This window comes from Nannospalax galili, unplaced genomic scaffold (assembly GCF_000622305.1).
Source record: "Nannospalax galili isolate Female #2095 unplaced genomic scaffold, S.galili_v1.0 scaffold702, whole genome shotgun sequence".
NCBI lineage: Eukaryota > Metazoa > Chordata > Mammalia > Rodentia > Spalacidae > Nannospalax > Nannospalax galili.
Window position 1 is genome coordinate 2,228,499 of NW_008348657.1, and position 18,383 is coordinate 2,246,881.

Sequence of the window (18,383 nt, forward strand, 5' to 3'; positions counted from 1 at the left end):
TTAAACTGTAGGAGAGGGAATGAGACTTCCCAGCAGAGCAGACATCCCAGGGCTCAAGTCACATTTGTGGTTTGTAAGTGTGTGTGTGAGCAGTGCGAGGTTTTTAATTTTTCTAAACTTAAATGGTGCCATAGCTTTGCAATCTGTAAATGCAGATGTTGGCAACTGCCGAGGAGGCTGCTCAGACACCTGTCTTTTCTTGATGTGCTTTCACTGAAGGAAGTGGGTGTTTTGTGGTTGAGCAACTGCTGCTTATCTATACCTTACTGCATGGCAGAGGAAAATCAGACCTGGGTGAACTGGCAGAGTTGAGGCAAAGGGGGACAATATCCAAGATGGCAGCTCAGGCAGGAAAACAGCCTCAGTCCTGCCCCTCCACAGCCACCACAACCCCAGTTACAGTGGAGGTTGGCAATAGCTTCGGAACTCAGTCCGGGCTCAGCACATACCGATATGAACATTGACCAGTGGGTACCTGTTGCTTTCCTAGATTAAATTGAACACTGGAGTGATCTCTGTTACTTAGTTACACATTTTTTTTCTTGTTCAGTTGATTGATTCCAATGTGGGTCTTATCCTGGCTCTTCTTTTAGAATGACTTTTGACATACTCTGACAAGTCAGCTGTTTAAATAGCTTCGGCCTAGCATATAACCCAAGTGCAAGCAGTGTCCTGTCTGCAATGGATCTCCCTGGACAAAGACATTGCTCTGTGATGTGGGGCCTTTCCTACACAGGGCTGTCAGACATAGGGGACCCACCTGTCATTTAATTTCCATGACTTCCTGTTCCAAAGACATCTCCTATTCAAAATGACAATACGCAGGGTTTCCTCCTACTCTAGGTATAGCCTGATGAGCTTTTGTGACCAAATACTGATCAAAACAGCCATTATTGAATCTCCTATGACCTTTCAATATGAACTCCAGCTTAAAAGGTTTAAATGTTGGTGTTTCCAAAATGTCCTCTGCAAGGACATAACCTTGTTTACGGGAAGCATAATTAAGTACAAACAGCCCTGGGAGATGGCTGGCCATAGAGGCTGTGGCTGTCTTGCCCATGACTTAGCCCCTCAGAGGTCTCGAACCTATTCTTGGACCTGAGGATGCTTTTATAGGTACGTGTTTTTAGGAGGTCTTTGTGAAGGGAAAGTTTTGGTGAGTTTTCCTCACCAAAAGGGAATCCTGTTTTCTGTTTTAAATCAGGCTCTGTGAGATGGGAAAGCTGGACAGAAGTCTAACATCAGCTCTAATTCAACACAGCTGAAATGGGATGTCAGCAGATTTGATCACCAGGTGACTTTGCAAATGATGTTTGAAATGCTGCCCTGTTGAGCTGGTGCTGATGCACTGCCCTCATGGAGGGACAATGTGGAAGGTCACAGGCTTCTTCTGAGGCCAATAAAAGGTACACGTGTGTGTGCACATGTATATGTATATGCACGTGTGCATGTGTGCATGTATATAGGGGTGTAAGAATGAATCCATTTTCTTTGCCAACTAAATAATTCAAAGTCAAGAAAGAAGTGTTACTGGAAATCTTGGGGAGTCCCAGCAGAGTCATCATATGAAACCTGGGAAATCAGGGGCCCCTCTTGGAGTTCTTAGTCTCATAAATAAAAAAAATTAAGAACGAACACAAGTGCAAGGTGAGGACAAGGCACAGACTGACTCAAACAAAGCACACAAACTGTAAACTGGCAGCTTGGAGGAGGAGGACGGGCAGGAGGAGGGTGAGGGGAGCGAGGAGGAGGACGAGGATGATGAGGAAGAGGATGAGAACAGAGAAGATGAGCAGGCATCAAGGTCAGGCAACTGACCTAGGCAGCTGCTGGCAGCAACATGGCCAGGAGGGAGCTTTAGAGAGAGTATTGAAATCCAAAGCACTAGGGAGTTAAAAAACACATTTAGGCTCTGGGCAGTAACAGAAAGAAAAAGAAAACAAGAAAGAGAAATGGCTACGCCTTTCTGAATCAGACCTTGGACAGGTGGGCAGACCCAGCAGAGCCCCATGGCTACTGGATATCTAGAAACTACGCTAGGCTCGAGAATATTGCAGGTGTGTGGGGTACTGATCTGGTGCTGCCTGGTGGGGGGGGGACCACCAGACCCTCCTCTCACTAAGTTTGGGTGGGCAGTAATTCCAAATTGAAACATTCCTAAAAGAAGATAAATTCCAAGATCTTGAGGCCTGCGGATGGATGTGGGGATGTCTGAGAGGGGAAGAGCTAAGGGATGGGGTACTGCTGAAGTGCCATGTTTACTCTGAACCATGGGGAAAGCAGTCACCCCTGCGGCTAAAACACCAGGCTTCATTTCTAGAGAGGGAAAAAACAGTCATTTGAATTGCTGAAAAGACTGCCCAATGAGGCAAATTACTGGAGGATTTTCAAAGACATTTTGAAATGCAGAACAACTCCCAAGAAGTTATCCTCAAAACTGCTGATTCTGCAGAAGACTATCTCAGCTAAGAATTTCGGGGGCCGGGGGGTGGCATTTTTAATTACCAAGTATCAATCACACAGGTTTTCTTTGCTCTTTCTTGCCACATTCCTTCTAAAACTGAAAATGGAAGTGAAAGTTACAAATTTCACACAGAGAAGAATTCAATACAAGAAGAGGGGCTGGGCATCGCTCAGCAGGTAATCCTTCAGAGTCCATCGTTGTGGTGGGGGTGAGGACAGGCCACATACTCAGGGTCTCAGTAGTCAAAGAGAGAAGGAATTCACAGTTGTCCTTGTGGGCTACCCATATTGGGTGTGTTATAGACACTCCGGGTTCCTGGGCTCAACAGGTAGCTGTCAACATTGCTACTTTCAGTCCACAGGTACCTGGGTCCTGGAGGGAGTGTCCTACCTTCTGTGAGGCTGAGCCCCCCAGCATCTCAGGGCAGACTAGGTGAAATGGGAGATCAGCCTTCAGGTCTAGGTGTTGATACTTAGAGAAGTTCTCCTAAGGTGGGAGAGGAGGAACAGCACTAGGTGATTCCTGAGACCTTCCAGTCAGAACACACTGTCCCTGAGAGAGACCATACCACCTGGAACATTCTGTTACTCATATTAGAACTCTCAGGGGAGGCCCAGGATGCCCTTATCCCCTCTGCTTAAGCCAGCTGCTTGTAGATGATTGGATTTAACAGTGCTGGGGACATAATAGATCTTAAGGTGAGGGACTCATGCCTCAAGCAGTCAGATCCTCAGATGGGGTCTCCAACCACTGCATATGTCTTACAATTTACCATTTTGACTTAAACAGGAATTTCAGTGTTTCTAAAGATTTTTCTTGAAGAACAACTTACTTGAGAAGGAGTTTATTTTAGACAGTAGTGGCCCAGACCTCAGTAGACAGCCTGAGAGTGCCTGGATCCAGCCTTCACATGGTGGTGATCTTCCCTAAATCACTCCATGCCCAACCCCCTAATTGGGACCATGTGAGGCCCCTCCCAATTGATCAGGGCTAGACCTCTCTGCCCTACAGTTGGGGCCCAGACCTCAACAGACCACCTGAGAGTGCCTAAATCGGGCCTCCCCTTAGCAAACTTTGCAAATTGTGCCATGAATGCCCCCTAGTAGGGGTCTAGACATTAGAAGGAAGTCTTAGTGTACCTGACTGGAGCCTGACTTGGGCCTTTGCAGGAGCTCCTGAGTAGCTAATCTGAAGTCATCAGTTTCCCCCAATATAAGATCTGAGAGAACTTGAACCCTAGACCAACCAGCTTTACATACCCAATAAGAAAGCAACCAAGGTACACCAAAAATACAAGCAGAAGCAGACTTCAACTCAACAAAGGAAGGCTTGCATTTCATACCAGAATCATAATCAACAAAAGAAATCCACATGTCAAATCACAATGGAAAAATAATAATATGGAAAACCAAAACAATATGTTCCCACCAAACTCCACCAGTCCTATAGAAGAGTTCTATAAGGAGAACCCCCTAGAGCTAACCCAGGACACAGAGTATAAAAGAACAGTCATACACATGATCAAGGAATTCAACAAATTTAAAGACCATACAAACAAATCAAAGAACTAAAAGAAGATAGGGATAAACTTCTGAATGAATTCACAAAAGAGATAGAAATATTGAAGGAAACTCAGGCTAAAATGAAGAAGGACGTGAAAAACTCAATAAGCCAACTTGAAACAACAGAAGAAAGCCTCACTCTTAGAAAGAATGAAATGGAAAACAGAATATCAACACTGGACAATAAAGTTGAAGATTTGGACCACTCAAGCAAAGATTATGAAAAACATTTTGAAACATAGGAATGGAATATGCAGGAAATATGGGACACCATGCATGAGAAGACAAAGTCTACGCATCACAGGCATAGAGAAAGAAGAAGAATTTCAGATTAATGATATCGACCAGATCTTAAACATGGCTGTAGAAGAGAATTTCCACAAATTAAGGAAAGACAGTCTCATACAAATACAAGAAGCACATATAACATCAAATAGGACCAGAACAGAAATTCCCTTCAGTATATCATAGTAAAAACAATGTACAGAACAAAGAGAGAATACTGAAATCTGCAAAAGAAAAACAGCAAGTCACATATAAAGGAAAACCCATCAGAATAAAGGCTATCAATGCAAACTATGAAAGCCAGAAGAATCTGGGCCAAAGTATTCCCAGTTCTAAACGACCATAGATTTGATAGATGCCAACATAGACACCAGCCTAGAATACTTTACCCAGAAAAAATGTCTGTTATAGTTGAAGGGAAAAGAAAAATCTTCCACAACACAAATAGCCTGAAAGAATACAAGTCCACAAAACCAGTCCTTCAAAGAATACTTGAAGCAATTTAAAGAATGGAGAAAGGAACAACTATATCCTGAGGGCAACAGAAAGAAACTAAATGAAGGTATAATTGTGGAAACACAAAATTAGAAAAAGAATGCAAACAGTAATCAAAATGATGGCAAACAATACATGTCTTTTAAATGTCAATGGATTGAACTTCCCAGTCAAAAGACACAGGTTAATTGAATGGATTAAGAAACAAAATCCATCTCTTTACTGTCTGCAAGAAATCCATCTCACCTTCAAGGACAGGCACTACCTTAATATGAAAGGATGGAAAAGAATATTATGAGCAAATGGCACAAAGAAATGAGCAGGGGTTGCAATTCTAATATCTGACAAAATAGACTTCACACTAGAGCTAATCAAAAGAGATAAGGAGGGTCACTTCATTCTGATAAAAAAACAATTAACCAAGAAGATATTACAATCATGAACATACATGCACCAAACTCCGGTGCACCCAAATTCATAAAAACAGCACTACAGGACTTTAAGACACAGGTTATCCCCAACTAAGTAATAGTAGGGAACTTCAATACCCCACTGTCTCCATTAGACAGGTCAACTGGACAAAGAATAAACAGAGAGACACTGGAATTAAATGACACCATACATCAAATGGACCTAACAGACATCTACTGAATAACCCAAGCACTGAAGAATACACTTTCTATTCAGCACCCCATTGAACTTTCTCAAAAATTGACCACATACTGGGGCACAAAACAAACCTCAACAAATACAAAAAGAAAAGAAAGAAAGAATTCCATGCATTCTATCAGACCACAATGCAATAAATTAACACCGTAAGAAGCCCTAGTAATTACATGAACTCATGGAGATTAAACAACACACTACTGAATGATGAATGGGTCAAAGGAGAAATTGAGAAAGAAATAAAAGTATTCCTGGAATTAAACAAAAAGGACAATACAACACAACAAAACCTCTGGGACACTGTAAAAGCAGCCCTAAGATGGAAGTTTATAGCTCTAAGTACCTACATTAAAAATCAGAAAGAGCACAAATAAATGACTTAAAATTGCAACTCAAGACTCTGTAAAGGCAAGAACAAATGAAACCCAAAACCAGCAGATGAGAATAAATAACAAAAATCAGAGCAGAAATTAATGAAATAGAAACAAGGAAAACAATACAAAGAATCAATGAGTCTAACAGCTCGTTCTTTGAAGAGATAAAAAGATTGACCCTTAGCCCAATTAACCAAAAGAAAGAAAAAGCAAATCCAAATCAACAAAATCAGAGATGAAAGGGGAAACATTACAACAGACACCAGAATGAATATTATAAGGGAATACTTTAAAAACCTGTACTCTATTAAATTTGAAAACCTAAAAGAAATGGGTGGATATCTAAAATCATGGGACTCACCAAAGCTAAACCAAGAAGAGATCAACATTTTAAAAAGACCCATAACATATAAAGAAATCAAAGCACTAATATAAAACCTCCCAACTAAAAAAAGCCCAAGTCTAGATGGATTTACAGCAGAATTCTACCAGACACCTAAAGATCTGCAGCCAATACTACTTAAATTATTCAAAAAGGATAGAAGCAGAGGGAGAACTCCCAAATTCCTTCTATGAAGCCAGCATCACTCTAATACCAAACCAGGTAAAGACACAACCAAAAAAGAAAACTATAGATCCATATTCTTAATGAACATAAATGCAAAAATTCTCAACAAAATACTTGCAAACTATATACAGACACACATCAAAAAGATCCTTCACCATGATCAAGTAGGTTTCATTCCAGAGATGCAGGGATCATTCAACATATGCAAGTCAATAAACATCATAAATCATATAAATAGACTCAAGGAGAAAAACCACATGGTCGTTTCAATAGATGCAGAAAAGGTCTTTGACAAAATTCAGCATACATTCGTGATAAAAGTCCTAGAGGAAATTGGACTGGAGGGAACATATCTCAACATAATTAAAGCTATATGCAACAAACCCACAGCCAACATCATTCTAAATGGAAAAAACAAATAAAACAAAACTGGAAATATTCCCATTAAAATCAGGAACCAGACAAGGATGTCCACTATCTCCACTCCTTTTCAATAGAGTGCTTGAAACTCTTGCTAGACTAATAAGACAAGAGAAGGAAATTAAAGGAATACTATAAACCTAGCCAAATACACATAGTTGGAGAGGTCATAGATCTTAGAGAAAACCCCAAGGCTGTCACATCCCTAGACAGATATAATTTCTTACTATGTGTAAAATATGGATCCTTACATTTATAGACAAGTATCCCAGTCACCACCCATCAAAGAAACTTCTTTTTCAAGAGACAGATAATTACAGAGTTCCACATCTAGTCACACACAGAGGTTGTCTATGAGTTAACCAAGCCTAAGTGGCACATCTAGGATGCAGCCTCTATACCTAAGGCTCACAGAACATAGAACAAGAACAAGGGATGAAGAAAACACTAACACATCTTTCAAGTCTCATCAACGAAGCTCTCTTATACAACAGAGGGCCAGGGACACAAAAGGTCACAAATGAGCAAAGAGCAGAGACTAAGAGTCAGCAGAATGTAGGTCCTGGGACAGGACTCCTATATTAAAAGCTGATCTTAAAGGGAGGGAGGGACTCTAGATAGGCTGACTAGACCCCAGTAGATGAACTTGTGCTGAGGGACATCTAGGGATACTAACTTTACATAATAAGCCTCAACAAAAATGACAGAATGTATGAACTCCTGTGGTGGGGTGAGGGGCTATGGAAACGTGCCAAAGAGGAAGGAGACATAAAGATGATTTTCTGTATGAAATACCAAAAATTCATTAGGTATTTTAAAGTGTTTGTTTTAGTACAAGCAGAAAGAGTTCTTCCATAGATTGCATTTCCTTTACTTGTTATTAACTTTCAATGAATTCTTAGCAAATAGAATGTATAAACTTAGAAACTAGAGTGGTGTTTTAGTAAAAGCCCCTTCCCTCCTGCCAGGGGATCCCTGCAGATCCTGAAGCCCACGGGCTGGAGAACACAGTCTCAGCCTTGGGGAAGCTGCTCAGGGAGAAGAAAGAAGCCAGCTGTGGAACAGAGGGCTCTACACTTTCTTAGAGGCCACACTGTCCCCCGTGACCTGCACATGTGCACTCAGAAGACTGCCAGGGCACCTCTGTTCAGACAGGCAGCGGTTCTGTCCTTCCACACAGTCACGTTGGGTGTGAAAGATGGGAGATAAGCGGTCATTTGTCTTTCTCCTGATACCTCTCACGATGTAAGCATCTTGTCAGGCTGAGTGTCCACCAATGGTCAAAAGAAAGTGAGGGCCTTGGTCTTATTGTGATCCACTGCTGTGTGTCTTGGGAAATTGTACACATGCGCGCACGTGCACACACACACACACACACACACACACACACACACACATACACACACCCTTTAGAAGATGTGCCTGCACTGTTTAGTAACTCAAACATGGAATGAGGAGCCAGGGACCTAAACCAATGGCCACTTCTGGTCATCTCTTTCTGTGCTTCCCAGCCTCATGGTCATAGTTCCCAGCATGCTCAGGGGCCCCTCTCCCTGGGACAGATCTGATCACTAATATTTTGAAAGACCTAGTCTGTTATGATCATCACTCTTTGCCTAGGAACCAGGGTGTGCTTCCTGCTAGCATTATATAACAATCTCATCTATCCACACAGGGTCCCATGTAGGATAACCAGGTAGCCCAGTTTTCTGGTTGCTGTGTGGGGGTACATAACAAACCACTGAGGACTTAGTGACTTAAAATAACCAATCATGGAGCTGGACGGGTTGCTCAGCAGTTAAGAGTATTTGCTGCTCTTCCAGAGGACCTGACTTTGCCTCTAAGTACCCACCTCACAACTGCCCGTAACTCCAGCTCCAAGGGGATCCAAGGCTCTCTGCTGACCCCTCAGGCATCTACATACATGTGGCAGACACATGATACGTGTACAAGCACGTGAATAAAAATAAATCTAAAGGATACATAAAATAATGAAGCTTGATATTCAGAAATTGGAGGAAGGGCCTGGTTGGGAGGCCATCTCTGCTCCACAGTGCTTGAGTGACAGCTGATTGAGTCAAAGATAAACCAAGGCTAGGATCATCTGAAGACTCAGTCCCTACCATACATGGTTCTGGATAGGGGCCTTAGCTGGTGCTTTTAGCCTGACATCCACACACAGCCTGTCCCTGTGGGATCAGCTTCCTGACAGGGGAGGCCAGGTTCCAGGGAGATGTGGAGAAGGAGCCATCTACGACTTGGCTCTGCAGGCCAGGCCACTCGGTTCCTCTCCCCTCCCCTCTGCTGTTTGTTGCTGTGCTGGATGGCTTTAGTTGTCAACTTGACACACCTGGGTAGAGGGAGCCTCGGTTGGGGAACTGTCTCCATCGGATTGACCTGGGGCTGTGTCTGTGAGACATTTTCTTGATGGTTGAGTGATGTGGGAGGGCTTCACCCACTGTGGGCAGCACCATTCCCTGGGCAGGTGGTCCTGGGCTATATAGGAAAGCAAGCTAAACATGAGCCTGCGAGTGAGCCACAAAACAGTGTCTCTCCATGGTCTCTGCTTCAAGTTCCCACTTGACTTCCTTCAGTGATGACTGTGACCTGTAAGCTGAATTAAACTGTAACCCCGTCCTTCCCTGAGTTGCTTTTGCTCAGAATGTTTTATCGTAGTAACAAGAGATGAAACTAGAATAGCTGTTCAGAGAATGCTGACTAGGAAAATAAGTTTTACAAGTTCTGTAAGACATTACTTTTTGTATGTGTATTATTTGTATACATGTTCATGTGTGTGCAAGTTCACATGCACATGTGTACACACGTTTGTGGAGGCCAGAGGTCAACCTCAGGTATTGAGGTCTGGGTCTTACTCTGTTGCCCAGTGTCATAGCTACTTTCTGTTGCTGCGATAAAACACTCTGATCAAAACCAACTTGCAGGGGAAAGGGCTTATTTGACTTACACATCCCAATTACTGTTCATTCTTGAGGGAAGCCAGAGGCAGGAGCTGAAGCAGAGACCAGGGAAGAATGCTGCTCATTGGCTTGTTCCCTGGGCTAGGCTCAGCCTGCTTTCTTATGCAACCTGGAACCTTCCCAGGGGTGGCACCACCCACACTGGGCTGAGTGCGCCACATCACTCAACAACCAAGAAAGTGCCTCAAAGACATGCTCACAGGCCCATTGTTAGAGGAAATTCCCCAGTTGAGGTCCCCCCCCACCCCCGGTGTGTCAAGCTGACAATTGAGGTTATCCAGCACACCCAGACTGACCTGAAACTCACTGTGTATCCCAATCTAGCTTTGAACTCCCAGTGACTCTCCTGTCTCAGTTTCCCAGGTATTGGAATTACAGGTGTGCACCACCACACCTGACTCTAAACACTCTCGTTATGGCTGAAACAATTTATCCCTCTTTCTTGGACTCATAAATCTGTTATCTTTATGTAGTTCAAATCTTATATTTTAATTTGGGATATACATATATGCTCATTACAAAGATTTACTGGAAAGTATTTCAATTTAAATGTGTAAGCTATTTCTTTGTGATAGATTCGAGGAAGTGGAATTACTGAGTCCAAGGACAACTTAGAGGACTTGCTATGTGGTCTGAGATTGTGTTCCAAATTTCACACCCTCACTGTCAGTCTGTACACAGTTTTACAAATGAAAGTAGGCAGAAATGGCATGTTTTAGGTAGGCTTTGATCATCTTTGCTAATGCTTCAAGAGGAAATGCCAGCTTGGTCTTGTTTATTGAGTGTTTGTGTTCTGTTTCCCATTAGCAGCCTCTGTTTACCCACTGGCACTGTGTCTTTCTCCTTAAAGTGTGACTGGTGGTTTGGCCACTGTCAATCACTGCTCTGCAGATGCCCCTTCCTTCTTCATGCTGATTTGAGCATGACGCGGTCCTAGTCACTGCTGCCCTCACTCCCATGTAATTTCTTCCCCTCCATCTGCCATGTCTTTGAGTGACATACCTCTGCTCTTAGGCTCCACAGTGCACATCTGTTGCTCTCTGCCTTGCTGTCCTCTCCTCAGCACACTGTGGTTACTTCTGAGCAAACCTTTGCTCATGCCTCACATTCAAGCCCATCTAATGGCATCCATGTATCCTCCATGTTGTCCAGAGATTTCCTTACTTTTGTATATACAATTTCTTACATTATACAAGACTTCTCCAATATTTGCCATAGTTATTTATAGTTCCCATTAGCTCTGTTTTATTAAGGCAGAGTCGATTGTTAGGGACATAAACTGTGAAGCATTCCAGAGTGAGTGGAGCAAATGTCAAGGCATGTATGTGGATTGAATTGTTGTTTCTGGATTCTGATTATAATATATTATGCATGGTGTAAAGACTTGGAAAGGTGCTACCACAACTGAACATTTTATGTGAGAGTCAGTATTTGCAGTTTTTGAACTAGCTCTGCCATTTAATCTGAATACAGCCTTTAATTCTTTTTTAAAATATTTGTACTGATTGGAGGATTTCATATGTTGTATTTTGCTTATATTCAGACTGCCTCCCCCCTCTGCCTCTACCTTACTATCCCCGCCCCCCACCTTCACATCCTCTATTATTACTTATGTCTTTTTTTAAAGGCCTATGGAATCTAATCTGTGTTTCCAAAATACTCTTGGGTATGGGTCTATCCCCAGTTCTTATGCAAAATTCTTTCAGTGGACTTTCTATGTCTTTCACAATTAGCTGGGGAAGCATTACATTTACAGTTACGTCGTTTCAGTTATGAGCTCATTCCTGACTTTTTTTCCCTTTATTACATGATTCCCTATTTTCTCTCCTCATTTTCTTGACCTTGTTAATTATTTTTAAGAATATGTGGCCTTCTCCAGGTCAGGTATTACATGTGGGATCCTGGGATGAACAAGTGGCCCTTTTGTGTGTGAGTTTCCAGCACTTGAAGGGACAGAGCACAAAACTGATGTGGTCTACTGTGTGCGGCCTTGACGGAAGGACAGAGTTCAGAAGAGGGTAGAAGAGTGTGTACTCACAGGAAGAGGAGGGAGAGAAGGCAACAGGCTCAGGCAACCTGGCCAAGGTCAGATTGTGTGGGGAGGGTCAGAAGACGCCAGTAAAGTGCAGTTTCAATGAGCTAGTGGCCAAGCAAAATTTAGACTTTTGTGGGGTGGTTCTGTGAAAAAAAGGTGACATAAAGGTGGCACCTGCTCATGGGTAGGTTGCACATTTGAAGGGGAAACATTGAAGAGCCAGGAGCTTCAAGACCCAGCTGTTTGTTCACTGAACATGCTTGTCCACCTGCCTGTTGCTCAGTGGGGGCCTGGCACTATGCCAGGCACCATTATCTCTGCTCTTATGAGGCCAGGGTGACAGCGACAGAAGAACAGACGATAAATGCCTCATAGTGTTTAAAGTCTCCTGCATGGCTGGGCAATGGCTCAGTGAGTAAAGTACTTGTCACATAAGCACGAGAACCTGAGTTTGACTCCAGCTCTACATAAAAAGGCAGAAATGGTATCATCTGTCTGTAATCCCAGTCCTGGTGAAGTAGAGGTAGGCTGATCCCTGGGACTCTCTGGCCAGCCAGGCTATCCTAATTAGTGCACTCTAGGCCAGTGAGAGACTCTGTCTCAAAACACAAGGTTGGTGGCACCTGAGGAATAATTCACATGTATACACACACATGTGAATACACACCCCACCTGCACACATGATCACACACACACACACACAAAACTAAACGAGGGATTAGAGAGATGCTTCAGTGGTTAAGAATACTGGCTGCTCTTGCAGAGGACCTGGGTTCTGTTCTGAGCACCCATATGGCAGCTAACAGCCATGTATAACTCTGGTTCCACTCTCCTCTGCCTCCCATGGGCTCACACGAGGTACATATGTACACATACAGGCATAAAATTAAAAAAAAAAACTTTTAAAAATGAATAAATGAATAAAGTCTCCTCAGTGCCCTTTTAAGTTCCGGTGCCTTTAAGGAATGTTCCTCTATTGTCTGTTAGTCCAGTCCCCCAGTGATGTCTCTGCACCTTTTCCTAGCATATTTATCATGTTGTGAATTGCCTGAGAATTCAGCTGGAAAATTCAGACTTCCCTTGGATAAGTCCATCTGGGGAGTTGACATAATGGTCATGCTTCAAAAAGACCAGGTAAGGCAGGAACCTGTGGAGCTATGCAGACACAGCCTTCAGGTATGACATGAGCTTGGCTCTTGGGTTCTCACAAACAACCTTGTGGGAAAAGAGAGACCCCAGCAGGGTTCCCTCTGAGTGTAGAAGCTGGAGAGCTTCCCGTACGTGTCCAGTCTGTGCACGTAGCTCTCAACATTCCTCAGCTGACTCATGACTCATGATCCTTTTCTCTTTTTCCGACTAGGAATCTTCCATCATTTCTGCTGAACTTGGAGAAAAATGCGAAGCCATAAGCACTAAGCTCCTGCACATGGAAGACCAACTTCACATGGCGATGCACAGTCACGACGAGGCACTCCTTCATATCCTTTCCATCCTTCAGATTATGCACCTGCAAGGTTATTGTGCCAAAGGAAGTGTAGGAATTTTATATCATCTCCCCAGGCCTCTGCAGATGGGCAGGGATAGGTGGGGCTGCTGTTTGTAGCTTCGCACATCTTGGATCTGAGTTGATTCTGTATGTGGAATTTCATCTCTAGTTTTCTTTTTAAATTTTTTATTTATTATTTTTATTTTATGTATGTAAGTGTATTGCCTGCATGTGTGTAAGTGTACCTTGTGTTGTGCAATGCCCAAGTAGGTCAGAAGAGGTCGTTGTCAGATCCCTTGGAACTGATGGTTGTTAGTGGCCACGTGGGTGGTGGGAATCAAACCTGGGTCTTCTGGAAGAGCAGCCAGTGCTCTTAACCACTGAGCTATCTCTATAACCTCTTCACCTCTAGTATTCTATAAACAATTTAGTATTTCTGATTGTTAAACCCAACTGCTAAGTATCAGCCACAGAGTTCAGACGTGCATGCAACAAAACCAAAGCAAAATGGAGCTTTTATTGTGGATGTGAAGCTGGGTCTGTGTGGCCCTGGAGAAACAGCCGAAACCAGCGGGTTTGACTAGTTCACCTCCTTAAGGACTTTTCCAGTATCAAAGTCCAAAGCCATGCTCTTAGTTCTTTTGTACTCCTTTCCACATATGATAGGTAGTGGGGTATGAAAACCAACACCACAGTAAATGTTTCCTTTTCCAAGTCTAACCCCATGGTCCTTCTTGGTATTGATGATCAATCATAATTCTTGTACCAGACTCAGTATCTTAGTGCCACATCTATAGACAGCTGCATCAAAACTAGCTGCCCCAGCCAGGTGGCAGGAGGACGCATGGGCTCAGGAGGGTATGCAATGGGAAACATGCACCCCTGGTGATCTGTGCATGTCCTTTGTCATTGACAAGTTATTTGGAAGGCAGATGAATGGGCACTGTCCTAGTTTCATTTCTGGTACTGTGATAAAACACCCTGACCAAAAGCAATTTAAGGGAGGGAAGGGTTTATTTTAGCTTACAATTGCAAGTTACAGTCCATCAGTGGGGGGAAGTCAAGGCAGGATTTCAAGCAGTTGGTCACATCACATCCATAGTCATGAACAGAGAGAAAGGAATGTCTCCATGTTGCCTGCTTGTTTCTACTCTTGGCTAGCTTTTTTTCTCTCTTATACTGTTCAGAATCCCAAACCAGGGAATGGTGCTGCCCACAGTGGGCTGAGTCCTCTGGCCTCAATGAACAGTCCGCCACAGACATGCTCACAGGCCTTTCAGTTAATTTTTTTTTAACTTTTACAGAAACTATTGAGAATTTCATACATGTAAATAAGGTGTTTTGATCAAATCCATGCCCACTCCCTCCCCTCCAACATTCCCCCCTCTGCAAGAGGTAACCCTAAAATCTTTTAAGGATTAGATACAAGCTCCCAAATACTTTTGACATTTTTGGCCTTTGAATCAGAGTATGTTGTTAACAGGCCCAAAGACATTTTGACTTTTAGCCCCAAAACTGGCTACATTTCTTTGGGTTTTTTTTTACTCTAACTGCCTAGCCAATTCCTACCTCCTATTCTTATCACCCTTAAACATGTATTAAACTAATCCTTTATATATCATAGGAAACCTACACAGATCTTCATCACTTGCTTAAGCTTTCTCATTTTTTCTATTTTGGAAAATATCTCCATTCCCATATCCTTTTAACATCTTTTACAGTCTCATTTTCTTTTTTAAAAAATAATTATGAGATAGAATTAACAAATTTTCCATCTGTTGCGAGACTTCTTTTTCTGGAGATGCTAAGCAATGCTTATTCCCTTTTAAGGTCCTAGTGTCAAGTTGATGTTTGTTTAAAGTTTTACTGGGGAACCAATGAATTTATTGAGCATACTTACCCAGATAACTGAGGAGTTGCTGAGGTGTATGTATGACCTGAGGGTATGCACACTGGAAAGCCTTTACTCAGCATGGGTCATGCCTTCTCTTGCCAGCCTTGCCCTGATTGTATCCTTTAGGCCTCCCCAAATCCAGGAGGCCGTGTGTGATTAGGGCCAAGTCACATACAGTTGGCTCAGAAGAGTGGCTGGATAATCCGGTGAGAGTCCAATGACCCTGCTTGGCCCTCCTTTAATGAATGAGCACAACCGTCAACAAGCCCACTTGTGGTGATGTTTAGTGATCAGGCTCAGGTGATGTTGTGATGATGATAGTTATTTCATGCAGAAGGGACTGATGTATAGCATCATCTTATTCAAAGGACCTGGAATTTAAAAGGATTTGGTGCTAGGAGCCACATATGAGGGAGAACATACATCATTTCTTTTTTTTTTTGAGTCTGTGTTACTTCACTTAGTATAACAGTTTCTAGATCCATCCATTTACCTCCAAATTTCATTATTTCATCTTTCTTTACTGCTGAATAGAGTTCCATTCATTTTTGTTAACCAAGTGTCAGTTGAGGGACACATAGGTTTCTTCCATCTCTTACCTATTGTGAAAAGAGCAGCAACAAACATGGTTGTACAAGTGTCTCTACAGTAGGATGAGTCCTTTGGGTATATGCCAAGGAGTGGTATAACCGGTTCATATGGTAGGTTCATTTTTAGTTTTTAAGAGTTCTCCATACTGTTTTCTATAGAGGCTGCGCGAGTTTGCAATCCCACCAGCAGTGAATGAGCATTCCCCTTTCTCCACATCCTCACCAGCATTTGGTATCATTTGTTCTCTTGATCCTAGCCAGTCTGATTGGGGTAAGGTGATACCTTAGGGTGGTTTTAATTTACATTTCCCTAATTACTAACGATGTTGAACACGTTTTGAGATGTTTCTTAGCCATCTTTGTTTCTTCCTTTGAGAACTCTCTGTTTAGATCTTTAGCTCATCGTTTAATTGGGTCATTTGATTTCTCGATTCTTTGTTTTTTTGAGTTCCTTATATATTCCAGATGTTAAACCTCTGTCAGATGTGTCGCTAGTGAAGATTTTTTTCCCATTCTGTGGGTTTTCTCTTCACTTTTCAATTGTTTCTTTTGCTGTACAGAATCTTTTTAGTTTAATGAGGTCCCACTCATTGATTGCAGACCTTAATTCCTGAGCAACTTCTGAATTAGGAAATCCTTTCCTACACCATATCCTGTAAGTTACTGCCAGTAATTTCTTCTAATAGTTTCAGGGTTTCCAGTTTCACATTGAGGTCTTTGATCCATTTGGAGTTGACTTTTGTGCAAGGTGAAAGATAAGGATCTAGTTTCTTCTGCAGGTCGAGATCCAGTTTTGCCAACACCATTTGTTGAAGATGCTGTCTTTCCTCCATTGTGTGTTCTTGGCACCTTTATCAAATATCAGGTGGCTGAAATTACATGTACTCAGGTTTGGATCTTCGATGATGTTCTATTGATCTATGTGTCTGTTTTTTTGCCAGTACCATTCTGTGTTTATGACTATAGCTCCGTAGTTTACCTTGAGATCTGTATAGTCATCCCCCCAGCATTGCTCTTTGTGCTCAGGGTTACTTTGGCTATCCAGGGTCTTTGGTGCCTCCATATGAATTTAAGGATGTATTTTTCTAATTCTGTGAAGCATGTCATGGGGATTTTGATTGGGATTGCATTGAATCCATATATTGCTTTTGGTAGGATGGTCATTTTAACCATATTAATTCTTCCAATCCATGAACGTGGGGGGTCCTTCCATCTCCTGGTGTCTTCCTCAATCTCTTTAACAATTTAAAATTTTCATTGTAGAGATCTTTGGTGGCTTTGGTCAGATTTATTCTGAGATTTTTTTTTTTCATTTTTGCAGCTATTGTGAAGGGGAATATCTCCATGTACTCTTTCTCTGATTGCTTGTTATTGGTATATAGAAAGGCTATAGACTGTTGTATATTAATTTTGTAGCATGCCAGTTCACTGTTTTCTGGTGGAACTTTTGGGATCTCTTAGGTATAGTATCATATCATCTGCAAAAAGTGATAATTTGACCTCTTCCAATTAGTACTCCTTTAATTTCCTTCCCCTGTCTTATTGCTCTAGCAAGAGTTTCAAGCACTATATTGAAAAGGATTGGAGATAGTGGACATCCTTGTCTAGTTCCTGATTTTAATGGGAATGGTTCCAGTTTTTCTCCATTTAGAATGATGTTGGCTGTGGGTTTGTTGTATATAGCTTTAATTATGTTGAGGTATGTTCCCTCCAGTCCAATTCCCTCTAGGATTTTGAACATAAATGCATGCGTAAATTTGTCAAAAGCCTTTTCTGCATCTATTGAGATAACAATGTGGTTTTGTCTTTGAGTCCATTTATATGACTAATGGCATTTATTAGCTTGCATATATTGAATCATCCCTGTATCTCTGGGATAAAGCCTATTTGATCATAGTGAATGATCTTTTTGATGTGTGTCTGTGAACCAGGTCTTTGATTCATTGATTCTTTGTATTGTTTTCTTTGTTTCTATTTCATTAATTTCTGCTCTGATTTTTGTTATTTCTTCTCCTCTGCTGGGTTTGGGTTTCATTTGTTCTTGCCTTTCCAGTGCCTTGAGTTTTAGTGTTAGGTCATTTATTTGGGATCTTTCTAAATTTTTAATGTAGGCACTTAGACCTATAAACTTCCCTTATAAATGACTGCTTTTAATGTGTCCCAGAGGTTGTGTTGTGTTGTATTGTCCTTTTCGTTGAATTCCAGGAATTCTTTTATTTCTTTAATTTCTCCTTTGACCCACTCATTATTTAGGAGTGTGTTGTTCAATCGCCACAAGTTTGTGTAGTGACTAGGGCTTTGTCCCATGTTGATTTTGAGCTTTATTGCTTTGTGGTCTGATAGAATACATGGAATTATTTCAATATTTTTGTATTTTTTGAGGTTTGTTTTGTGGCCCCGTGTGTGGTCAATTTTTGAAAAAGTTCCATGAGGTGCTGAGTAGAAAGTGTATTCTTTGGTGTTTGGGTGGAATAATTGGAAGATGTCTGTTAGGTCCATTTGACATATGGTATCATTTAATTCAGATGTCTCTCTGTTTATTCTTTGTCCAGTTGACCTGTCTAAT

At 42.0% G+C, this 18,383-nt stretch overlaps 1 protein-coding gene across 1 annotated transcript in view; it reads left to right on the forward strand.

Annotated features, from left to right (window-relative positions):
• Disc1 (DISC1 scaffold protein) overlaps positions 1 to 18,383 on the forward strand; it is a 253,803-nt gene that overhangs the window by 224,751 nt on the left and 10,669 nt on the right. The window contains exon 12 of the mRNA XM_008845824.2: positions 13,208 to 13,325. Coding sequence (XP_008844046.2) covers positions 13,208 to 13,325 — 118 coding nt within the window. The remainder of the gene's footprint in view (positions 1 to 13,207; positions 13,326 to 18,383) is intronic.